At 47.8% G+C, this 25,511-nt stretch overlaps 3 protein-coding genes and 2 pseudogenes across 4 annotated transcripts; 2 read left to right on the top strand and 3 right to left on the bottom strand.

Moving 5' to 3' along the window:
• Positions 1–858: 858 nt before the first annotated feature.
• On the top strand, positions 859–2,807 carry LOC136512422 (uncharacterized protein At5g02240-like; annotated as a pseudogene).
• Positions 2,808–7,256: 4,449 nt separating this feature from the next.
• LOC136510298 (uncharacterized mitochondrial protein AtMg00810-like) lies at positions 7,257–7,661 on the top strand. Its single transcript, XM_066504799.1, has one exon. It carries the CDS (start codon positions 7,257–7,259, stop codon positions 7,659–7,661), a length of 405 nt encoding a protein of 134 aa, XP_066360896.1.
• A 1,028-nt stretch (positions 7,662–8,689) lies between these two features.
• LOC136512421 (scarecrow-like protein 9) lies at positions 8,690–12,889 on the bottom strand (annotated as a pseudogene).
• A 5,372-nt stretch (positions 12,890–18,261) lies between these two features.
• LOC136512420 (scarecrow-like protein 9) lies at positions 18,262–21,633 on the bottom strand. 2 transcript variants are annotated; one of them, XM_066506385.1, is made up of 2 exons: positions 20,652–21,633; positions 18,262–20,417 (listed from the first exon to the last, which is right to left on the bottom strand). In XM_066506385.1, the coding sequence occupies exon 2, from the start codon at positions 20,246–20,248 to the stop codon at positions 18,368–18,370; it is 1,881 nt and encodes a 626-aa protein (XP_066362482.1). In that variant the 5' UTR covers positions 20,249–20,417; positions 20,652–21,633; the 3' UTR covers positions 18,262–18,367. The 2 variants fall into 2 exon arrangements, with proteins under 2 accessions (XP_066362482.1, XP_066362481.1); XM_066506384.1 differs by having other exon boundaries at positions 18,262–20,761; positions 20,926–21,633.
• Positions 21,634–22,283: 650 nt separating this feature from the next.
• Positions 22,284–23,528, bottom strand: LOC136512554 (scarecrow-like protein 9). Its single transcript, XM_066506526.1, has one exon. The coding sequence runs from the start codon at positions 23,526–23,528 to the stop codon at positions 22,284–22,286; it is 1,245 nt and encodes a 414-aa protein (XP_066362623.1).
• Between the last annotated feature and the right edge of the window lie 1,983 nt (positions 23,529–25,511).

Genomic DNA, 25,511 nt, shown 5'->3' with positions numbered 1-25,511 from the left:
TATTTATTACACCTTTGGTCTTCCACTAGAAATTGAGACCCTCTAGAACTTCAATTCTTTTCTTTCTATTTCTTTGATTTGCTACAACCTAAAATATACCGCGTTTCTACCCCCACAAAAACATTTATACCTTGATCTTTGTCTACCTTTAATTTCCTCCTCCAATGCCCAAATCTTACCATGTTCTTTGGCTATCTGCTTCATTCTAGCCGTTTCATCCTTAGTTAACTCTCAAGATTCATAGATGAGATCTTGATTATTGTATTCCTCAGCAAAATTGTCTTTCTATCTATTTAACACTACAACTATATTGATCGCCAGACCTCTAATTGATCTTCTTAGAATTCCTACTACCCATACTACTCTCACTCCACAAGAACTGTTCTAGGCTTTGATCACTACTTCTTTAAAACCTTCGTTTTAGAACCACCATTTTCCAAAAATTCAAAATCTTCCTACCAACAAACACATTTATCGATTTGTCAAAAAACAAAAAAAAAACACATTTATCGAGGTGTAACTCTAACCTCTACATTAATTCTCGTCTATAAAAAAAAAACTTGGATGTGTTTCATTGATTTTTTTTAGGATCGGATGTGTTTCATTGATTTTTGTAGGATCGGATGTGTTTCATTGATGATAGGCCCTGAGTAATAATCTACGGAAACTCGGAAGTGATATTTTAAAGGACAGATTTTGCAAAACCAATTTTTGGGCCACTTCCAGTAACGAAGCACACTCCCCTGATCCTGACAAAGCGGGCCCAATTGGTAAGGGTATGGCCCACTGACACATGCGGCCCAACAAGCCTAAACGGCCATCATCATCCGTCGCCAACCTGCGGCACGGAAGGCCGAAAGCGATAAGGAGACAGTAGTAAACTGACCAGCTGCTTGCTGCCCAGTGCCCACTCGCCGGAGAACCATGGCCACGGCGGCGGCGTGTGTGCGGGTGGCTTCTCCGTTCACGGGCCCACCTCTCCGGCATCCCTGCCACGTTATCTCAGCGAGGCGGGGACCCAGGAAGGCCGGGCTGGTCGTCACGGCGGCCGCCGCGGCCGGCGGTGGGTCGCCGCGCACTGTGCTCGTCACCGGCGCCGGCGGCCGAACAGGTAGGCTTCCTCAAGTTCCGCTCATTTGGAATTTGGCATCCGTAGGCAAAGTTCTCGTTTCATTGTTGCTGATTCATCTCTACGTTTGCAAAAATCCAATTTTCCCCATTTGCGGTAATTCAGGCCAAATTGTGTACAAGAAGTTGAAGGAGAGGGCAGGCCAGTTTGTGGGACGAGGCCTAGTCAGGACAGGAGAGAGCTAGGGCAAAATCGGAGGCGGTGACGACGTGTTCATCGGCGACATAAGAGACCCCGAGAGCATTGCTCCTGCGATTGAGGGCGTCGACGCGCTCATCATCCTCACCAGCGCGGTCCCGAAAATGAAGCCGGGGTTTGATCCTAGCAAAGGGGGGCGCCCTGAGTTTTACTTTGAAGAAGGGAGCTATCCTGAACAGGTGGCTGAAATTGTTTGATATAATGCTTACATTACAGTGCTGTGTCAGTTCCTGAATTTGTTTGGAATGAACGCTCTGTGTTGTTTGTCTCTGTTTCAAGGTGGATTGGATTGGCCAAAAGAATCAAATAGATGCTGGTAAATGCTACCCCTTGTCTTGCATATATGTCGTTTATTGAAGCTTCATACACAACCTGTGTTTTTATGCTAATCTGTTAAACTACTGACCATTTCAAAATGACAGTTCGGTGAAGCTGCCTTTTTTTTTTCCCGTGCTGGCAAACATAACTTTCTTTTTTTGTTTCTCAGCTTCTTTTTCTTGCATGTTTACGCAGCTAAGAACATTGGTGCAAAGCACATAGTTTTGGTGGGATCCATGGGAGGAACAGACATCAATCACCCACTAAACAAGTTAGGAAATGCGAATATACTGGTACATAGAATATTTAGCTTTTCTTCCAACTTGTTCTATTTTATGTTTGTCTGTCCATGCGCATGTGTTGTGTGCATGGGAACATCATCTGCATGCCTGCTTTGTTTGGGAATTTCCTAGTGATTTTCTTCAAAATTTTAAGGTGTGGAAGCGCAAGGCAGAACAGTACCTAGCGGACTCTGGTCTTCCATATACAATTATAAGGTTGTAACACAAGGAGAATTGTTAAAGCTATAACTGTGAATGCTTATGTTGGTAATCTACTGTTCGTTTTTCTTTTCCTTGCAGAGCTGGCGGTTTACAAGATAAAGATGGTGGCTTGCGAGAGTTGATTATTGGGAAGGATGATGAGATCCTGAAAACAGAAACAAGAACTATTGCCAGGGCCGATGTTGCAGAAGTTTGCATACAGGTAGCTTCGTACAGTGGAAGACACAGCTGTAGATCCATGCTTTTCTCAAGCTCTTGTGATAAGTGCTAACTCTAGCGTTTGATTGATCTGTGACTTTCCTATGCAGGCCTTGCTATTCGAAGAGGCAAAGTTTAAGGCATTTGATCTGGCATCAAAACCAGAAGGTGAAGGGACGCCAACTACAGACTTTAGCGCACTTTTTGCACAAGTTAATAGTCGCTTCTAAAAAGATAAGATTGTCGTTGCCAAGAAATTGAGGGCATTCTCTTATAAAGCGCTATGAAATGTGTATTGAGTCAGGTTAGTTTCCTGTTTATTAAGTTCATAAAATATTACCGTTGTCCCATGTAGGATCCTTTTTTTAATCTCTCGCTCTCTCTTTAGCTACTTTTGGCTTCATTTCCTGTCTAGACAGTGGATTCTGCACATAATGCTAATGAATTTTCGTATCAAATAAGATTGCCAAGTTATCCATAATGTTCAAAAGATAAGTCAGCACACATGCTTTCTTTTTCTTGAACACACAATAGGGTTGCGTATCTTTGTGTTAAGATTCCAAGTCTTTGGTCTTCTAGGGCTTGGACAGCAGCTCTCTGATTGAATGCCCTCCTCAGAACGCAACCAAGGCAGGCGCTAGCTCTACGAGGGAGTGACCATGGAGCCAATAATCAGTCCAAAAGGACCAAAACAGCGTGTTACGACCATTATCCACTTGAGCAGTAATTGAGAAGCAAACGGTGCTGAAGTGTTGACATGAATGGGTAACTGCAGTCCCGCCCAAGGTTGATCAGGTTGCATTTTTTGGAGCCACAACCAGCACATCCTTAGACCCCATAGAAGATTACAAGATTATGTATACCCTAATAGTTAAGCCTAGTGCTTGTACTATTTCCTGTACTTTACATTTCGGCTGCTAATAGCCTAGTATTAGGAATATGCTCAACATCTACTCTAGTGGTTAGAAAAGTGCTGGAGTAGGTGAGAGGGAGAGAAGCCATCTGCTCTATAAAAGCAGTGGCATAGACCATCTTGTATCAAGCTATTGCATTTCAATTCAATCAAGCGGCCAATGGCCAAGCTTCCCTCTGGCCTTACCCTAAATCTGAGATCCACTTCGTGTTCACCTGGCCAACAATTGGTATCTAGAGCCCTAGGTTCTTGAGAGAGCAGAGCAGCCATGTCCACCTCCAGCGAGCGAGCGCATCGTGCCGCCGCAGCCACCGGCGTGGTGATCAACCCCGGCGCGGCGGTAGGAGATGGAGCCGATGACTGCGCTGTGCGCCTTGCTGCCGCAGAGGCAACGACTGTGCAGGTGGTCAAGGCGCCCAGGCAGGCGGCTGCTGCGGCCGAAGCCGCAACGGCAACTGCCGAAGCGCTGCGCGTGGAGATGGAGAGGGAGCCCCGCGGATCGCGAAGCCCTAGGAGGCACCGCACACCGTCACTAGAGTGCCGTTGTGGACACGGAGGCCGTCCCAGGTCTTCGGTGATCCAGACGGTGTACCGGGAGTCAGGGGTGGGCTCGCCATGGCCGATACTCACCAAGTCGAACTACTACGAGTGGAGCTTCTGATGAAGGTAAAGATGCAAGCTCGACTGCTCTGGGAGGACGTCGATGTCAGAGGCGTCGACTTCCACGATGATCAGCGGTGCTCGAGGCGTTGTGCGCTGCCGTGCCTCTAGAGCTCGGTGCTTCCCTTGCCAACAAGGCCACGACGAAGCTGGCGTGGGAGTCCATCGCCACAACACGCATCGGCGACAATCGTGTCCGCCGCGCGACGCTGCAGCGACTCCGGTAGGACTGGGAAGCCCTCGCCTTTCACCCCGGTGAGCAAGTTGAGGACTTTGCTCTCTGTCTATCCAATCTGATGCAGCAGATGGCACGCAACGGCGACACAGACCTCACGGAGGCACGCGCGGTGGAGAAGCTTCTGCGTTGCATGCCGAAGAAGTACTCTTAGATCATGCTCGCGATAGAGACGCTCGTTGACTTTGAGGTGCTCTTCGTCGAGGAGGTGACCGGGAGGCTGAAGGCAGTGCAAGATCGCAAGGAGGCGCCTCACACCGAACCAGGCGCCGTCGGCGGCAAGCTGCTGTACACGGTTGAGCAGTGGCGTGCCTTCGAGAAAAAAAAGAAGCAGGAGGATGGCTCTGGATCGTCGAAGGAGCGTCGCCGGCATCCCCATGGCGGCAAGAAGAACAAGCCCAAGGGTGATCGTGATAGCGGCGGTCAAGCAGCGAACGCAAGGAAAATCGCGACGACACCTGCCTCAACTGCAACTAGGCTGGCCACTGGGCCAAAGATTGCCCTTTCCCTCGGCGCAAGCGTGGCGACGCGGCGAATGTCGCGGAAGCAGAGGAGGAGGCTGCTATGTTTCTCGCGCACGGCTTCCTAGAGCTGGACGCAGAAGGGAGCGGCGGCAAGGCGCAAGCGTCAACCTTCTGCACCAAGTCCGCCACCAGCCTCAACATCGAGGAGCCACGAGCCCATGCCTTCCTCAACACCGGCTCCGGCGAGGACAAGCTTGATGGCTGGTACCTCCACAGCGGCGCCACCCACCACATGACCGGCCGTCGCGAGCTGTTCACCAACCTCGACTGCGATGTCCGCGGCTCGGTGAAGTTCGGCGACGCCTCAAGGGTGGAGATTCAAGGCATCGGGTCGATCTTGTTCGACGGCAAGACTGGCGGGCACCGGGTGCTTCACGGCGCCTACTACATCCCGGCGCTGCACAACTCGATCATGAGCCTCGGCCAATTGGATGAGGGCGGCTCAAAGGTGGAGATCGACAAGGAGCCCTGAGGATCTGGGAACGGCGCGACCGGCTTCTCGTCAAGGTTCGCCGCGGACCGAACCGCCTCTACGTCCTCCATCTCGAGACGGTTTGGCTACTTTGCCTCGCCACACGCAAGGATGATGAAGCATGGCTCTGCCACGAGTGGTTTGGGCACCTCCACTTCGAGGCGCTGCACAAACTCGACAAGGAGGCCATGGTGCACACGCTACCGGTGATCAAGCACGTCGAGCAGTTCTGCGACACCTGCGTCATCACGAAGCAGAGGAGACGCCGCTTCCCTCACCAGGCCTTGTACCGCGCGCAGGAGCAGGTCGAGCTTGTCCACGGCGACCTTTGCGGGCCCATGACGCTGGCGACTCTTGGCGGGCGGCGCTTCCTCTTGCTGGTCGACGACGCCTCCCGCTTCATGTGGGCGGTTCTTCTGCTGACCTAGGGAGCTGTTGCAGGCGCCATCAAGCAAGTGCAAGTAGCAGTTGAGAAGGAGAGTGGTCGCAAGCTTCGGGTGCTGCGTAGCAACAACGGCGGGGAGTTCACCGCCGCGGAGTTCCCTGCCTACTGCACGGATGAAGACATCCAGTGCCACTTCTCCGCCCCCTACTCACCGCAGCAGAACGGCGTGGTCGAGCGCCGGAACCAAACTGTGGTGGCCATGGCGTGGGCGCTGCTGATGCAGAGAAGCATGCCGATCAAGTACCGGGGAGAGGCGGTGATGACAGCAGTTTCTCTGCTCAACCAATCGCCGACGAAGAGCTTGCAGGGCAAGACCCCATATGAGGCATGGCACGGGCGATCACCGACGGTGGGGCATCTCCACACATTTAGTTGTCTCGCCTATGTCAAGGAGTTGAACCAGGTGGGGAAGCTTGATGATCGCAGCAAGCCTAGCGTCTTCATCGGGTATGCAGAGGGCGCCAAGGCGTATCGCGTCCTGGACCCGGTGTCCTAGCGCGTGTGAGTGGCGCGCGACGTCGTCTTCGATGAAGGACGCGGCTGAGATTGGACCAAGGGCATGGAGGACTGGGCACAGGCGGTGGAGGACTTCATCGTCGAGTACGCATGGGTTGGAGGAGCTGGGGGAGCACCGGGCGCATCCCCATCGGCGTCTGGATCATCGTCACCAGCGTCGACTACTTCATCAGCTCCGCCGCGCTCGCCGTCACCAAATCCAGGGGAGCCCGGAAGCGCGACGACGACAGCAGGCACTCCACCAGCGCCTCAGCCGGCCACACCACCGACGTCCCTGGCTATTGCATCCCCTACCTCGCCTGCTGCTATACCACCGCCCAACGATCAAGCTCCAATCGAGTACGCCACGCCGCTAGAGGACGATGAGGTCCGTCTGGACGCCTTCTACGATGACGAACCTCTTTGCTACCACACAGTGACTAACATCATCGGCGACGAAACTCCACCAGGCCAGGCGCAGCGACTCTTCGCCCAGCTGCACCTGACGCACGCCAGCGAGCCAACCACTTATGCTGTGGCGCAAGGCAATCCAGCATGGCAGGCGGCGATGGAGCAGGAGCTCAAGTCCATTGAGAAGAACAAGATGTGGGAGCTGGTCGACCTGCCTGATGGCCACTGCCCCATTACCCTGAAAATGGGTGTTCAAGCTCAAGAAGGATGAGAAGGACATGGTGACCAAGCACAAGGCACGGCTGGTGGCGGGCGGCTTCGTCCAGCAGGAGGGGATCGACTACGACGACGCGTTCGCCCCAGTGGCACGCATAGAGTCGGTCCGGGTCTTCCTCGCGCTGGCTGCTCAAGAGGGATGGCGAGTCCATCACTTGGACGTGAAGTCCGCATTCCTCAACGGCGACCTCAAGGAGGAGGTGTACGTGCGTCAGCCACCAGGCTTCGCCGTCGCCGGAGAGGAAGACAAGGTGTATCGCCTGCGCAAGGCCCTCTACGGCCTGCGCTACGCCCCGCGCGCCTGGAACGTGAAGCTGGACGCCACACTCAAGGAGATGAACTTCCAACAGAGCGCGCACGAGGCGGTGGTGTACCGGCGGGGCAGCGGGCACACTGTCCTGCTCCTGCTCGTCGGCGTCTATGTCGGCGACCTCATCATCACCGGCGCAGAAGGAGAGGTGGAGAAGTTCAAGGCGTAGATGAAGGAGACGTTCGACATGAGCGACCTCGGCGTTGAGGTGTGCCAAGATGCCAGCAGCATCACCCTCCGTCAAACCCATTACGCCAAGCACATCCTCGAGCTCAGCGGCATGGCTGGATGCAACCCAGCGCACACCCCGATGGAGAAGCTTAGGCTCAGCCGTCACAACACGGCGGAGGAGGTGGACTCCACGCACTACCGGCGGCTCGTCGGCAGCCTCCGCTACCTGGTGCACACCCGGTCGGACTTGGCGTTCGCGGTCGGGTTCGTGAGCCGGTTCATGGAGCGGCCCACGACGGAGCACCTACAGGCCGTTAAGCCTTGGCAGAATGGTCGATGTGGTGGAGCTGAAGGTGGACAACAAGTCTGCTCTAGCTCTGGCCAAGAATCCAGTCTTCCATGACAGGAGCAAGCACATCCGAATCAAGTACCACTTCATCAGGGATTGCTTGGAGGAAGGGAGCATCAAGGCCAACCACATTGCCACTACTGATCAGCTGGCAGACATTCTCACCAAGTCGCTGTGCAAGTCTAAGTTCCAAGAGATGAGGAAGAGAATTGGGCTGAGGCAGATCATCTCTAAGACTTAGCACAAGGCTTAGGGAGAGATTGATATTTAAACCTAGTGCTTGTATCTTACTATTTCCTGTACTTTACATTTCGGCTGCTAATGGCCTAGTATTAGGAATATGCTTTTCTCGAACAAATATTAGGAATATGCTCAGCATCCACTTTAGTGGTTAGAAAAGTGCTGGAGCAGGTGAGTGGGAGAGAAGCATCTGCTCTATAAAAGCAGTGGCATAGACCATCTTGTATCTCAAGCTATTGCATTTCAGTTCAATCAAGCGGCCAAGGGCCAAGTTGCCCTCTGGCCTTACCCTAAATCTGAGATCCACTTTGTGTTCACCTGGCCAACATACCCCACCCTCCGAGCTCACTTGGCATACGTACTTTTTTCCCAGGCAACAAGATGGACACCTCCATTGATCTCCCTTTCCAAAGAAAAGCTCGACAAATCTTGTCAATAGTCGGAGTAGCCACCTAGGGACACCAGTTGCAATCAGAGGGTAGATAGGGAAGGTGTGGGGAGAACCTGAATCAATAGACCAGGGTGCTCATACTTGCTATATCTATTCATTCCGATATTACCCATCACCTCTTTCCCAAAACTCATTTTGCCTTGTTTAATGTGGCACTTACAGTTGTTCAAATGAGATTCTAGACTAGAGGATATGTAAAAGCCAAAAAATCAGTGTGTCTTTATCCAAGACAACAACAACAACAACATAGCCTTCCATTATCCAAGATCGTCTCTAATATCCACAAACGTGAGAAGTAATTTGCGAAACTCATTCTGCTTAAGATTGTCTAAAGGTCCTCACACCATCATCACAAATTTAGCTGGCTTGCTCACAGAGATCTACTTGGATCTTACTGATTAGTGTATGATTCTTTCGGTTTCCATGAGGATACCGCATGCATTATCCTCCCCTTCCATCCTTGTAGCAGCCATCTGCTATCTTCATCGATGACAAAGTCTTCATGATAATGCTTGTTTTTTTTCATCTATTGATCTCTTCAGGATTGCTTTATCAACAGGAAGTTGCTTGAACCCAGCCTTGAGACATCGCACTTGCCACTGTTTGTAAGTCTCTGGCCTCTCGATCCTTTCTGCACCCTCACACACTAGAACATTAATTACTTCTGGCCCAAGCAGATCCCTCTCTATCTGTATCATATCTTCATGACTCTGTAGAGCAGATGCATCGAGCATGTCAAACAGCGCAGAATAATGGAACAAAACCTCTCTGAATCTTGGCAGGAAGAATGGGGAGCTGTAGAGCCCATTCAGAATGCCAAGAATGAGAACCTCTGGGTTGATCCTATTCATGGTACGCAAGTACCCTATCCCTTGCACTGTCTATGTCTTCTGTCTCATCACCAAGATATTTTGTTCGGTACATGCAGTTGACTATAAGCACCTCATCTTTGTCAATATTGAGATTCTCCATGCAGATATCTTCCCATTGTGAGGCGATACCTTGGTACTCAAAAGGTTCATTGAACATTTCTGCATACTCAGCCAACCGTTTTCCTGTCGCCTCAATTATTGCACAGGGGCAAAAACCTGGCTGAGGTGCATCTATGCCTGTGATACGAAGCTTAGGGGGGCCACCTTCTCGCTTTGCAAAGCGCTGGATTAGTGATGGCCACTGAAAGCCGAGTGTGATGCCAAAATCAATGATATGCACCTTTGGTCGTCCGTTCGATAGGTCAGCCATTGTTTGGTTGGAGAAGTAGTATGCTACCCTAGAGAAAGGGCACACTGCAATGAAAAGGCGGTAGGCCTTTAACATGTCTGTGGCCCTTGTTCGTTTCTCCATCAGTTTCTGATACACACAACTCCCTGTCCCGGCCAAGCATGCCTCAAGACCATTTGCAAAGTAAAGTACCAGCCTCTGAGAGCCATCTCCATATGGTGAAGCTTGACGCCTTATCTTCTCCAGTAGCTCACTGGCAAATGGAAGGTTATTTACTACTATTGCTTGTGCACACTGCACGAGATGAGCCCTGAGGTCAATCCCCTCCTCTTTCTTAACTCGTGACTTCACTTGCCCTTGACCATATCCTTTTCTCCGAACATTCTGTGAACTGTTGTTTGCTTGTTTTGCCTTGATTTCTCTAAGATGAGCAGCATCACAATTAAACTGCCAATCACAGAGCAGAACACTGTCAAACATTTCATCCCGGCTTGCTTCACTAGCCGAGATGGCCAAATGCTTACTGTTCCTTGCTTCCAAAAACTCCAAGTCCACACATGAGGATGGCTTCGTATTTTGCTTACATGCTTGCCCTTTTGTCCAATTGTTGCCTCGATCATTTGATTGGAATCAGAATGGTCATTACTATTCAGATCAACCAATTTCACGATACTGGGAACTAACTTATTTGCTTCCTCAGCACCTCTCTCAAATTGCAAAGACAAGCGATCACATTCAGAAGTGCAATCATTGGCTACCAGGTGCATACCTTGTGGCCCTAGAATATCACTGACAAAACTACCACTGCATGGCTGTTTACTATAGTTGTCTTGGGGACAATCTACTTGGGTATCTCTACTGATCATTGTCTCCTTAGGTGAAGATGGATATGTCTGTCCAACAATATCATAAAATGGCTTCTCAATGGCCTGAAGTGCATCAATTTGTTGGTATATGCTGGCCTTCTCATCAGTGCCCTCCTCCATTAACAGTCGGTTTATGTAGTCGAGAGTCATATTTGAGCTTATCTCACAATACTCAGGACTTTCCATTGTGTTAGAGCTCCACTAGACCTTGCTTTTCTTGAAAAGTTTATGATCTACAAAAGATAGACACCACCTTTCACTTTTGTTCTTGGCCATGCGTAGAGGGATTTGCCTTCCAAAATATAATTGCCAAAAATGTACCTTCACAGCTGAGATGTCCTGTTTAGTAGCTGCAGTGAAAAAAGGCTAAAAGTGGTCAGCATGCTGCTAGTTCTTCTGTCAACAGAACAATGAAAGTTCTGCTCACTCATTAGCTAGCTTGAAACTTTGTGCCTCACAGCTTTTGTCGGGTTCATAAACCCGGGGTCCCTAATGGGCCTATTTTCTAGCAAAAGCTCGGCCCAGCAGACGACGTTGCAAACGACACGCAACTCTTGGGCCGGCCCAGATACCTAAACGACAGGCCGGAAGAACGGTCCAGTCTCCGACCGGAAGGCCTGGCCAAAGAGGGGACGACGCTCACTTCTGACTCCGACCCGCTTCTCCGACCGGGAGGTCTGGCCAAAGAGGGGATGACGCTCACTTCCGACTCCGACCCGCTTCTCCGACCGGAAGTACACCGAACCTCTGCTTACAGCTCTTTCTCCGACCGGCGCGGTCGGAGCCGACTGGGAACGACCGAACGGGGACACCCGCTCGGTAAGGACCCAGGAATCAGGCGGAGCAGATAAGGTAAGGCGCTCAAGTCAACCGCGATACCGAGGATCGTACCCTGCACACCTGCAGGACAGTACTGTCAGACCATGTCAGAAGGATGCTTTGCAACCTTCCAGACATGTCAGAACACGAACAGTGTTATGAGCGCCGACATTTGTCCTACAGTATGGTAGGTGCCGACATTTGCCATACCAGAAGAACTCGATAGGGCCTACCACATGCATCTGGGCGTCAACAGTATTGTGGGCGCCGACAAACCGTCTTGTACCCGACGGCGTGGGCAACAAGACTAGGTAGCACGCACACTCTCTCTCACTCATTTGTAAGGCCACCCCCCTCACCTATAAAAGGGGATGCACTCTCTCCTAAAAGGGGACGATCCATTCAGACGATCAATTTTCGACTCTCTCTCTGCTAGCTTTAGACATCCTGAGTACTAGAACAGCTTTACTGCTATAGAACTCTAAAGCTACATAGAGCATACATTCCAATACTTAGTACACGTAGGAGCTCCCGTTGCTCTCGGCCCTTCAGCCCAGAGTCCGACCGGACCTCTAACACCCCCATCTTACTCCCACTCGTTTGTAACCCCACAGCAAACTTCGAGCACCTGGGCTCAGGAATAAAGTCACCGACTGACTCAAACTGGACGTAGGGCACGTTGCCTGAACCAGTATAAACCCAGTGTCATTAAGTGCTAGGCCACATCCGATCACAATGTACGATAAAATGACAAATATTTACTTGTTGGTCACTTTTCGCACCGACAGCTTTAGTCCTGTTTGACTAAAATTTATGTCCCTACTACTTCTAATTTACAGTGCCACATAAGTTCTTATTTACAATGCCACATAAGTTCCTCCTAAGTTGGATGATTTTTTTATTTGTGCCCCTTAGGAAGTTGATTAAAAGATCTGCATTTGGTTATCAATTATTGAATTCATTTTGAGCAACAATCCCAGAAGTAATCCCAAAGTTCACCGGCAGCTACATGTTGTTTGCAAGACCAACTAACCAACAAAAGCACAACTTGATCTATTGCATGAAACGTATAATAATTCTTCTAAAAGTTGTAGAGATCTTGTTTTATCCGCATAATGTGGTGTGTAGATGTAGTGCTTACTTGGCTTGTAAAGTTATACGTTGGCAATTATAAGCTGAACTCTGGAAGAGCATCTCCTGTTGAGAAAAATGTTGATGCGTCAAAATTTAGGAACATAAAGTTATACATTCGAAGTTGCATAAGAACATAAAGTTCAAACAGACTGTACTAAAAAAAGATGCAATTATAGATAACACTTCTGCTTAATTGATTGATGTGAATGGCAGAAAATTACTTGATGAAGCACCTGCTTAGCTTTCTTCAATCTCTCTTAGCCCTAGTGGATAGTGAAGAAGGTTAAAACCCATGAAATAAACTTGCTTTAAAGACATGGAGAGTATTGGTTGTTGTCTGGTGCTTAAGAAAGAGACTGCGATTTCTTGTTGTGCTGATTATGAGCTTTTCTTGTTGATGCAATTAAGAAAATTATTTAGTGCTGCTCTTGTACTTTGTCTCTGGTCATCTTTTTGTCAACATGTTTCTGTATGGATGGGTTACATTTCTTGTAAGTGTCTTCTTGGCATGAAGCTGACAGAGTTTTCCATGTCTTGTGGGTACATTTCCTCTGTCACAAACTAGGCAACATTGTTATTCAGCCAGAATGAGCACCCCTTTTTTTTTGCCCAGATGCCTTGGAACGTGAAGATATAGAAAGCTGTCATAGAAAGATTTTCTTTGTAGCTTTGGGTAATGATAATTATAAATTAAATTAAATCAGAACACATCTGTATATGTGTGTATCACATTTGTGTGATGAACTTGAACTGTATGACTCCAGCTATTGATTCTTTTTTTAACGTGAAATTCCAGCTATCGATTTCATGCATCTTTTGTTTCTTGTGTCCTTCCCTGGCACTTCTATATTCTCATGTTCAATTTACATATTATAAAACTATGCAATTCATCTGTGGCTATGGCGTTGAGTTGTCAAGACTTCGTTGGCTTGTCCCGTGAGAAACTCTCCTGCATAAATCATGAAGAATTACATCTGGTGGGCCATGATCTATTTTCCTTCTGCTTTTCAGCTACGTGTTTTTTTCTCAGACTACACAGTAGAGCTGCAAGTCATTCATTAAGAAGAATAATAAAAATATACATAAGGGAGGGAAGTAAGTAACCCTTCCAGGCACCCCCACGGGGTTTAGTTAATTCAGCACTCCAGAAAATAAACTAGGAAAACACGACCAGCAGCCTCAAACAACTAAGGACCTAGGGATCTAGGACCAACGACCTAGCAAGGAAGTCATGGAATGCCGAGGCTCCTGCCAACTGCCATACTCCATAAACTCATTGGCCACAGATAGAAGCAGCACCTCTATGCTAGGCCTAGCACCTTCAAAAGATGATCAGACTATTGAGGCCTTTGCGCGAACCCCTTGGAACGCCTTTGATGGTGCTGCACCGCCAACCAGAGAAGCTAATATTAGATCCTTGAGGAGCAAAAGTCAGCAAGTCCAGCTTTTGTAAGCTTTTCAGCTATTTGAAGGTTTACAGCTATAACTGCACAAGTAAACATCACTTATGATCTATAGAGATTTTAGGAGAAATTTAGTGATTCTCTGGTATGGTCTTGTGCCTTCTTTTTATATGTGAAGATGAAGCATAAATTAAAAAAGAAGAAGTAAAAAGTAGGCCCTTAGCATGGTCATTTGAGCATAGATGAGTATCCATTTGTGGCATTCCAAACCTGAGAAGACATCAGGCAGTGACAGATAAGACGTCTCAACTAAAAGTTTTTTTTCCTCGAACACGTGGGAGAACTGTGTACCATTGCACTAAGAAGGAATAAAGAGTTTGTTACAATGTTGTAAAAAAAAAGAGTTTGTTACAGCTTACTGTTAGGTTTTCAAAAGTTACATTTGCATTGTTATACAATAGCTTCAGAACTACCCACTACTAGCTACTAGAACAGCTAGGCCTTAGGCATTGACCGGGCACCACCAAAAACAAGTTAGGCTGTGTTTAGGTCCAGGAAGTTGGAATTTGGGGCTACTGTAGTACGTTCGTTTTTATTTGGCAAATAGTGTTCAAACATGGATTAATTAGGCTCAAAACGTTCGTCTCGTAATTTTCCACCAAACCGTGCAATTAGTTTTTTTTTCGTCTACATTTAATGCTCCATGCATGGGCCACAAACATTCGATGTGACAGATACTGTAGCACTTTTTGGGATATTGGGGTGGAACTAAACAAGGGCTTACTAGGGGTTCATATATAATCACCGAACTTGGTAGTTCCCAACTGCAGCGCAACACTGCTTTTTGTCATTTTCAATTTAGCTCCATCCATTGTTCTTTGTAAAGGAGGATGATAAAATTAAGGGGCTCTTGCGTTTGTACCCTTGTTTTGTATCGAAATTGTGATTTTGCCCCTGTTTTTTTGACTTTGTGAATTTACCCCTACTGTGCCATTCACGAAGCACCAGTTTGCCCCTGCTCCGTCATCCACCCCTAACGGTGTTAAACTTTGTACAAAAGGACATGAATACCCATGCGATTTTGCCCCTGTTTGTTATGCATAATTGTGATTTTACCCTGATTCGTGAATTACTTACTAGTGGTTCTTCTTTTCTTTGCTTTGCTTTTTTTACTGGAGGTCATCAGACATTTCTTGCTAGGAAGGAAGGAAACACTTGAGTGACTTGACTCGTGTCTTTTTAATTGACACCACATTTTTCACTCACTCCATTGAGTTCAGGACTTCAGGTCAGTCATTCCCGGCTGATCTTTACTTTTCGACTGACTTGCTCTATAATTTTATTTGATATACCTGTTGCAAAGGAAAACTACAGTAATCCACCGAAATGTTTCTATAAGATATATTGCAGCAGACCTTCCCTATGTAGCAGTGCTTTGCATATCATCTTGCCACTGTCATGAACCCATGACAGATATAGCAACATATGACTTATCAGATAACAAAAGCAATGTGCCAGACTACTTTAAGTAGAAGGTTCATTGGCAGAATCACCCAGTCTTGCTTCATCCAATAATACTCTCTGCAGATGAATTCACTTGTTTGCAGACCACTCTCGCCTTTGCATCCATTCGCTTGTTTGCAGATGGATACACTTGGCAGGAAAATGTCTCAGCACATAGATTTTCATCTTTCACTACTGTGCAAATAGGGACCAACCAACCACGCTCATTGTGAGGGTAAGTTCAATTAAACACCAAAATGTTGGTACAGGACAGGATTCAGTAGATCTTTTCCCTCTCTATCAGTCTTTCTTTGCCTACCACTTTGCCACTTCCACAAGGTAACTATAGTAACCTATTCCCTGGCAGATAACATAAACAATGTGCCTGGCTACTGTAAGTAAAAGGGTCATCAGTAGAACTATGCAATCTTGCCTTAGCATCAAATAGTACTCTGCAGATGGATTCACTTGTTTGCAAACTCCCGTCACCACACTAGGTTGCAGCTCTACCGCCTTCATCTGATTGAAGAAATGTAAGGCATTAGACATCTTCCCAGCCTTGCCATAGCCATCAATTAGAAGATTGAACGTCACCATGCTACGGATACCCTCCCTTCTCATCGCTTCAAACAGCTGGGCGGCATCTTTCAGCTTGCCGTGCCTGCATAGGCCTGCAATCAGGATGTTGTAGCTGACAACATTACGCACGACACCTTTCATAGGCATTTCATCGAATAGCAGTCGGGCGCTCTTGAACTCTCCTGTCCTGCACCATTCCTAGATCAAGCAGTTGTAGGTGTAGAGGTTTGGCTCGACTCCGCCTCTCCTCATCTCCTCAAACAAGGCGAAACCCATCTCTCTGTGCCCGCAAACGAAGTAGCCGTGGATCAACGCTGTGTACGTGACCTCGTTAGGGGCCACGCCCAAGCGCGGCATTACGTCGAACACTCTGCATGCCTCCGCAACGTCGCCGCTCTGGCAGCAGCCGTGGACCAGCGCGGTGCACGCGGCCACGTCCAGCGCCGCGTCGCCGGACTTCGTCCCGCGGGCGAGCACCGCCAGAGCAGACCGCACCTCGGCGGCCGTGGTCGCCGCCATCGGAGCTCGCGTGAAACCCTCTGGCTTGTGTTACGTTCAGGAGTCAGAGCGGATAGCGGCGAGGGCGCGTAGAAGAGCGCCAGACGCGCAATGCCGGAGTGGCCGTGCAGCTCGCCGATGGCCTTGGGGAAGACGGCCCTTCCCAGGGCGCGCTCCTGCCGGAGCCGCGCCGTCTTGGTGAACCGGCAGGCGTAGGACTCCGCGGCGCCGTTCCGGATGCGGACCGCGTGCACCATGCCGTCGCCATCGAACAGGTGGTGCCCTGCCGCTGGCTCGAAGCAGGGATTGGCGCCGTTGCGGACGTACACTCCCGTGCCCAGAAGAACCAGAGGTGGGGGAGAAGAACCAGAGGCGGGTGCCCCGAGCCACGCCGAGAAGAGACCCGCCGCCCGCCCTGATGCCGCGACACCCGCCCCCGCGCCCACGTCGCCCCGATGCGGGGTTGCCGGAGCGCCATGACCGGCGGGCGAGGTCGCCGAGGGCCGTCGTCGCGCGGCTCGGCCGCCGGGGCGCGCGGCCGCGACAGTGCTCGGCCGCCGGGGCGCGGTCGCCGGTCTTCTGTCCGCACGGAGCTTTCGCGTCAGTCGCGAGCAGAGAGCAACGAAGAGAACGAGCGGATAAGAATGGAGAGGAAGGGGCATTTCAGTCATTTCGCATCTGATTTTATGTGTTTTGTTTTATTTTAAATCGTTTAATCAGCCCCTAAATAACGGACATCCAAACCAGGGGCAAACGGCTCCTTCGTTTCAAAATAACAGGGGCAAAATCACAAAGTTAAAAAAACAGGGGTAAAATCACAATTGAACTTCTGAACAGGGGCAAAAACACCGTTTTCCCTAAAATTAACCACATTTCTAACATGTTACATGCATAGGAACCTTGTGTTGATCAATACCACCTCCGTCTTCTGACCAGAGATGGCATTTGCTCTGAACATTGATAAAAAAAAGGGCGTACCCAATGCAGAAAGCTCCCGCTCTGTGCGGGGTCTGTGAAAGGGTGTTAGTGGCAAGCCTTACCCTCGCCTGTGCAATGCGAGGAGACCGCGACTCGAACCCAGGACCTTTCGGTCACAGGCAGTAAGACTCTACCGCTTGCACCAGGCCCGCCCTTCGCTCTGAACATTGATGTCATCATTTTTTTTGGCGAGGATTGATGTCATCAGTTTTGAGAGGTAGACCATATACACTGCAATAATTACCTTTTTCAGAAAATTCTGCATTCAGAAATGTTATTGCTACCAATTTCATATCCAATAGGACGTAACAGTAGCTGAGAGCTTACTAACTAAAAAAATGCCAAATTAACTCAGCATCTTTCTGGAAGTCTGTTAAGTACATAAACAAAATGGCAATAAAAGAAATTATTTTGTAGCTACACTTTTCTAAATATGTTTTTATTATATGCACAAATTTAAAAAATGGACTGTCAATAGTGCAATCCCCATGTCATCCCCTTTTGAGATAATATCCTACATTCACCAGACAAAATAAGTAACTTGTGGTCATCTGTAATCCAGATTTATTATGTGCAAGATTGCATAACCATATACAGGAGGCTGAAGCTGCGTTAAGCACCTACAAGCATGCATACGAAGAACTGTTTGAAGCTTTCTGATCAGCTTATGATTTATTAGGCTTCCATTTGATATCTCACAAATTACTCTCCTTTTCCATCCGTGTAGCTGCCAGCGGCTGCCTTCATCAGCAACAAAACGCCCATGATAAACCCCTTTCTTTGTATCTGCCTATCTGGTATTAAATTCAAGATGACTGGATTGACATGAAGCTGCTCGAAGCTTTGAGAAATTTTACTTGCTACTACTTAAGCAAAAGCCAATGTCTTATATAATCGTTTCAATATCAGTTCAGCCAACATAAGAAGCCATTCGAGGTACTTTGAACCTTTCTGCTGAAGATTGCATAACCAGCTTGGAGGTTTCAAATTAACTAAAGTTTATCACATCATTATTACAAGTGTAATTGACTTCCAAACAAAATATTGTCTTTGATCCTACTTTTTAATCTATGAATCTTTAGGTTTCCAAGAAGACAGTGCATGCGTTATCCTTCCTTTCCATCCCTGCAGCAACCAGCCACAATCTTCGTCGATGACAAAGTCTTCATGATAAAGCTCCTTTCTGTCTACTGAACTCTTTAGAATGGTCTGATTAACAGGAAGTTGCTTGAACCCAGCCTTGTGGATTCTTACTTGCCATTGTTTGTAACTCTCTGGCCTCTCGATCCTCTCTGCACCATCACATGCTACAACATTAAACACATCTGCCCCAAGGAGATCCCTCTCTATCAGGATCCTTGCCTCATAATTCTGTGCAACAGTTGAATTTAGCATGTCAAACTGTGATGAGTAATAGAACAAAGCCTCTCTGAATCGTGGTAGGAAGAACGGGGAGCTGTACAACCCATTCGTGACACCAATTATGAGAACATTTGGATTCATCCTCTTCATGATACGCAGTACCCTATCCCTTGCACTATCTATGTCTTCCGTCTCATCGCCAAGGTTTTTCATTTTGTGCAAGCAGTTGACTATGAGCACCTCATCCTTGTCAATTTTGAGATCTGAAATGTATATGTCTTCCCAACGTGAGGCAACGCCTTGATACTGAAAAGGTACATTGAACATTCTTGCATACTCAGCCAACCGCTTTCCTGTCTCCTCAATCTTTTTACAGGGGCGAAAACCTGTCTCGGGTACATCAATACCTGTGATGCGAAGTTGAGGGGGGCCACCTTCTCGCTTTGCAAGCCGCTGGATTAGCGATGGCCACTGAAAGCCAAACAAGATGCCAAAATCAATTATGTGCACCCTTGGTCGACCCCCCAATACATCAACGATTGTTTTATTGGCAAAGTAGTATGCTACCCTGACGAAAGGGCATACTGCAATGAAAAGGCTGTAGGCCTTCAGCATGTCTGTGCAGCTTGCTTGCTTCATCACTAACTTCTGATACATTTGACTCCCAGTCCCAGCCGCACGTGCCTCAAGAGCGTCTGCAAAATAACTTGCCAGCCTCTGAGAACCATCTCCATATGGCAAAGAATGATGCCTGATCTTTTTCAGTAGCTCACTGGCAAATGGATGATTGTTAGATGATATCGCTTGTGCACACTGGATGAGAAGAGCCCTGAGATCAACCTCTTCTTTTTCTTGCTTCTTACCTTGTGACTTCTCTTTTCCTTGGGCAGATCTTGTGTTTCGGACATACTGCAGAGTTATGTTTGCTTCTTTTGCCTTCATTTCTCTAAGGTGAGCCACATCGCAATGGTACTGTTCATCACAGAGCAGAACTCTGTCAAATATTTCATCCCGGATTATTTCACTAGTTGAGATTGCTGAATGCTTACTGTTTCTCCCCTCCACCAACTCCAAGTCCACATGAGGGTGGCTCCTTATTTTGTTTGTATGCTTGCTATGTTGTCTAATTGTTGCCTCAACTGTTTGTTTGGAACTGGAAAGACCATTGCTCTCTGGATCAACCACCAATTTCTCGATACTTGGAACAAGCTTCCTTGCTTCCTCAGCAGTTCTGTTGAATTGCAAAACCACATTGCAAAGTTCAGAACCGCCATCTATGTCTATCAAGCGCACACCCTTGCGCCCAAGAATATCACTGACAGAGCTACCACTGCATTCCAGGTCATTATAATTGTTGTTAATATCATCAGGGAAATCTGATTGATTGCCACTATTGATCACAGTCTGTTTAGGTGAGGATGGATATGCCTTTCCAAGAATATCGTAGAAGGGCTTCTCCATGGCCTGGAGTGCATCATGATGTTTGTCCGTGCTAATATTCTCATCAGCTCTTTCTTCCATCAGCTTTTGGTTTATATAGTTGAGAGTTATGTTTGAGTTTATCTCACAGTACTCAGGGTTGTCCATTGCTCCAAAGTTTCACTGGCTAGCTTTTCATGGAACACTTTATGATATACATAAGATAGTTCCAATCTTCAATAAGTGTTTCTTGACCACTCAATGGGGGAATTTCCTTTCAAAAGTTATTACTGCAAAATGTACCTTGGAGTTGAAAACCAACAACTTCCATTGGTGTCTACAGTGGAAAAGAATAAAATGCATGAGAATGCTGCTATTTCTTCTGTATAGAACTGAACTGAACTGAAAGCTCCAAAACCAATTTATTTAACATGGAATTGCTCTTGAGGAACAATCCCAAAAGAAGGAATGAAAGTTCCTCTAATTTTGTAATCCCTAAGCTGATAGGAAGGTGTCAATAGTTTTTGAGACCAACTGAGCTGGAAGCATTAACAAAAGTACAAAACGATACCTTCAAAAGATGATTTCACTTTTCTTATAGCAATTATAATCTGTGGCCATTATTGAGGTTAGTATTTACTCCTTGCTTGCCCTGTAAAGTCACGCCTTCTTGAAGAGCACCTACTATTGAGAAACATATCTGTGTATCAAGTATATGAGAGTTGGAAAGCCGAAGTTGCATATAGAAACATAAAAAGTCACAGAGACTGTACTAAAAAACGCAACTACAATGAAACACCTAGACAGTTGTTGAGAACAGCTAGTGAACTCACATGAGCAAGCACCTGATTATTTCTCTTAAGTCTCTGAGCCCAAGGAGATGGTAGAGGGAGGTCAATGATTAAGAGCTCTCCTTCAAGGCGTAGAGAATATGTTATTGTCTGGTAACTTATAGAGGTCTGAAATCTCTTCAAGGAGATGGTAGAGGGAGGTCTGGAATCTCTTGTTGTGTTGATGAACCATTCTTGTCGATGTGATCGAGCAAATTATTTTCTGCTATTCTTGGACTTTCTTCTTGTTCTCTTTTTCAGCGTCTTCCTTTTTATGAATGGGTTTTTGTAACCTTCTTTATGATTATTTATGGAAAGTACGATAGTGACATGAAGCCATGAAGGTAACAGCTTGTGTTCCAAATGGCTTCCTGGCAAATGTTTTCTGTCAGAAACTATGCGACATTGTTATTCATTCAGACTGGTGTGTTTGGTTCCAGAATTTTCGCTCAGGTGCCCCCACCGCGTGACTGTGTGATCATAGAGAGATACACTATAAAGTATTTTAATATCTGGGGAAATGTAATTATTAGACATTAAAGTTCAAAGAATATTTTTAACCACATATCATATTTGTGTGGTCCACACTAGTTTCACATGGGAAAAGAAAATCAGAAACTAGTTACTGGAATGGTAAAACAATCTACACTTTGGCCCAACCTTTTTGAAACGTTGGTTACGAGTACTTTTAAGAGGATACTAATGGTTCTTTGCTAGAACATCGCTGCAGCATCGACTCGATCTTCACGCTGATCACTTGGTACATTTGGAAGGATCGAAACGCTCTTCATTTTGAACCATGAAGAAACTACAGCAACACAGGTTGTTCATCTGGCTGCCCTTGGCTGGAGTAGCACTGTTAGTTTTGTTGCCTAGCCTAGCGTGTGCTCAATCTTTGGTTGCTTCCATAATTCTTTTTATGCGCATGACGCATGCATGTGCGTGTGCCTTTGACCCCTTTGTAAACTGAACTCTATTTTTTACTTCTTAGATACGAACTCTCTTGTGCATTCTTGGAAAAAAAAAAAAGCAATGGTTCTTTGCTGTGGTTTCTAGACTTATTTCTCTATGAATCTGACGTACGTGTTTATACAAAAAAAAAGGCACTTAGAACTTTTATAAAAAGAACAATCCATTTATGGAACATATAAAGAATGACAGAAACAAAGTATTACAACCATTTTCTTTCGTCATAGTCCAGTTAAAAACCGAAGAAAAAAAAAATTTGGAGTATCAAGACAGAATCCCTGCTTCCATGACAATCTCCTATCTCACCTGACAAAAGTAATTTATAGTCTACAGTTTTCTGGACTCGTCGTCTTCAGGATTGCATAACAAGGGACAGATGGTGCATACCACCAACTGTCTGAATCTTACTTATCAGCACATGATTCATTAACCTTCCATTTGGACAGTGCATACAGTACTCTCCCTTTCCACCCTTGTAGCAGCCAGCCGTTGTCTTCATCAGCAACAAAGTCCTCATGGTAAACTTCTTTCTTCATCCATGATACTAACTTCATGATGGCAGGATCGAGAGGAAGCTGCTCGAACCCAGCCTTGTGGCACCTTGCTTGCCACTGCTGGTAAGTTTCTGGCCTCTCAATCCTGTCAGCACCCTCACATGCTACAATGTTTAAGATTTCCCGCCCAAGCATTCCACCCTCTAAGAGCTTTCTTTCTTCATTATCTCGTGGAGCACTCATATCAAGCATGTCAAATAGCGAGGAGTAATGGAACAGAAGCTCTTTGAAACATGTCACGAAGAAGGGGGAACTGTATGATCCATTCAGAATGCCGAAAATAAACACCTTTGGGTTCATCCTCCTCATGATCTTCAGTACCCTATCCCTTGCGCTATTCATGGCTACTGTCTCATCGCCGAGGTTCTTCATCTGGTACATGCAGTTGATTATAAGCACTTCATCCTCGTCAATGTTAAGATCTTCGATCTGAATATCTTCATATCGTGAGTAAATGCCCTGATACTGAAAGGGTACCTTGTACATGTTTGCATAGTCAGCCAACAGCTTCCCTGCCCGCTCAATATTCTCCAAGGGGCTGAAACCTGGCCGTGGCACTTCTATACCTGTAATCCGAAGCCTTGGAGGCACTCCTTGCTCACCGAAAAGCTGAATCAGTGATGGCCATTGAAAACCAGTGCAGACACCAAAATCGACGATGTGCACCCTGGAGTGGCCCGCTGACGTTTCCATAAAAGTTTGGTTAGCGAAGGTGTATGATGCCCTGTTGAAAGGGCAAACTGCAAGATAAAAGTTGTAGACCTTCAACACGTCGTCTTCGCTTATCCGCTTCGCCAGCATCTTGTGGAACAACTGGCTCCCTGTCCCAGCCAGGCGTGCCTCAAGGCCATTCACGAAGTAAAATGCCAGTCTCTGGCAACACTCTCCATCTCTTGAGGAGTGTTGTCTTATCTTCTTGATGAGCTCACTGGCCAACAGACGGTCATCAGCTGCCACAGCCTGTGCACAGTGGATGAGGAGGGTCCTGAGATCGACCACCTCTTTCTTGAGGTGCCTAGTACCTCGAGACTTCTGTTGAGCAGTTGCTTTGCTTTCACCCTTTGGTGAATTCTTACTTGCTTCCTTTGCAGCCATGTCTCTCAACCTTGCTGTTTCATTGAAACAGTCCGGACCATAGCATAGCAGAACACTGTCGAGCTTATCATTGTGGTTTATTTCGCAAGTGATGGTATAATTTTTACTCCACCCTTCCCTGGTATCCAAGTCTTGGGATATATGGAAAGATTGCATATTTGCTCTTGCCGGGTACTTTTTTCGCTGTAGCAGTGGTCAGTCTGCAAATGGAAAGCTTGTCGCCATCCAAATGGATCGTTGGCCCACAGGATCACCAGCTCAAGTGAGTGAACCACTCACCAGTCTTGTCGAGCACCCGTTAGTGTTGCCGAGCACCCACTAGCCGTGCCGACCATGAACAGGCGTTGTCCATCCCCACACACTATGGCTAGAGGTTGAAAAAGAGGGAGAACAGAGCATACACACACAGTATAGGACACCAGCGTTGGCCGAAGCCTTGTATGGGAGATGGCAAATATGAACTCTCTTTACTGAGTTGCTGTGGTAGTCTATTTATACAACTCTATCCATCTAGTCCCAGTACAGCTGCCCTGCTGCAACAGTAACTAGACAGCATACAGGGCTGACTCTGTGCCGGCCTCTGCATGTGGCTACAGTGCTGCAGGTGAGCCGTGCGGCGCCTGCACCTACAGCGGCTACAGTATCACAGTATGGGGCCTTTTCGGCGCCGTCTTCCCTTGCTGTGTTCACATAAGGAAAGCAGTAGTTTATTCTAACAATTCTTCCCCTAAATCTACTACTATCCCTTGTACCCCCTCCATGCCGATCATCTCCTTCAGCTCCGTGAGTCGAAGATGTCCGAGCGGCTTGGTGAGGACGTCCGTGAGTTGCCGACCAGTTTCGACGAACTCGATGACGATCTGCCCTCCATCGACATAGTTCCAAGGAAGTGGAACTTCACGTCGATGTGTTTACTCCGATCGTGCAGAACCGGATTCTTCGCAAGGGAGATGGCGGGCTGGTTGTCCACCATCAGTGCTGGTGGGTGAGCTTCCACCCCGGTCAGCTCGCCCAGCAGCCGGCGTAGCCACACAACTTGGCACGCCGCTGTGGCCGCTGCTAGGTACTCTGTCTCGCACGTAGATAGCGCCACCACCTTCGGTTTCAGCAACAGCCATGAAATTAGAGCTGACCCGAGGAAGACGAGCACGTCAGAGGTGCTCCGTCGTCCATCGATGTCCCCCGCCATGTCTGCATCGCTGAACACCGTGAGCTGCAGCCTACTCCACCGGTCTTGGGAAAGATGATCCCCTGATCCACCGTCCCTTTGACATAGCGCAGTAGCCGCTTCACCGTAGCCCAGTGATCCTCTCTGGGATCCTCCATGAAGCGATTGACGTAGCCCACAGCGAACACAATGTCCGTCCTCGTGTGGACTAGGTAGCACAGACCACCAACGATGCTTTGGTAGAGTGTTGCATCCACCTTCGCCGCGGTGCTGGCCTTCGTCAGCTTCAGTCGCTCCTCCATCGGAGTCAGCATGGCTTGCACTCAGCCATGCCGCTCCTCTCCAACAGCTTGGAGGCATACGCGCTCTGACCGAGCGTGAGTTCCTCCTTTCCCTGTCTCACCTCGATGCCGAGGTAGTAGGAGAGTGCGCCAAGATCACTCATTTGAAAACGAGCTGCTATCTCGCGCTTGAAGCTGTTGATATCCTCCGTGCACGCGCCGGTGATGATTAAGTCATCCACATACACACCGACGACGAGCTCCTCCTTCCCCCATCACTGCGTGTAGAGCGCGTGCTCGGTTGCACACCGTTTAAACCCAAGCTCGCCCAGCGTGGTGTCAAGCTTGGCGTTCCATGCTCGTGGGGCCTGCCGCAGCCCGTAGAGCGCCTTGCGCAGTCGGAGCACCCTGTGCTCCTCTCCCTTGACGGCAAAACCTGGAGGTTGCCTAACGAAGACCGTCTCCGCCAGCTCGCCATTGAGAAAGGCCAATTTAACATCCAAGTGATGGATACGTCAGTCCTTTGCTGCTGCC

This window comes from Miscanthus floridulus, chromosome 16 (assembly GCF_019320115.1).
Source record: "Miscanthus floridulus cultivar M001 chromosome 16, ASM1932011v1, whole genome shotgun sequence".
Classification (NCBI taxonomy): domain Eukaryota; kingdom Viridiplantae; phylum Streptophyta; class Magnoliopsida; order Poales; family Poaceae; genus Miscanthus; species Miscanthus floridulus.
This window is presented reverse-complemented; position numbering and strand designations above follow the sequence as displayed.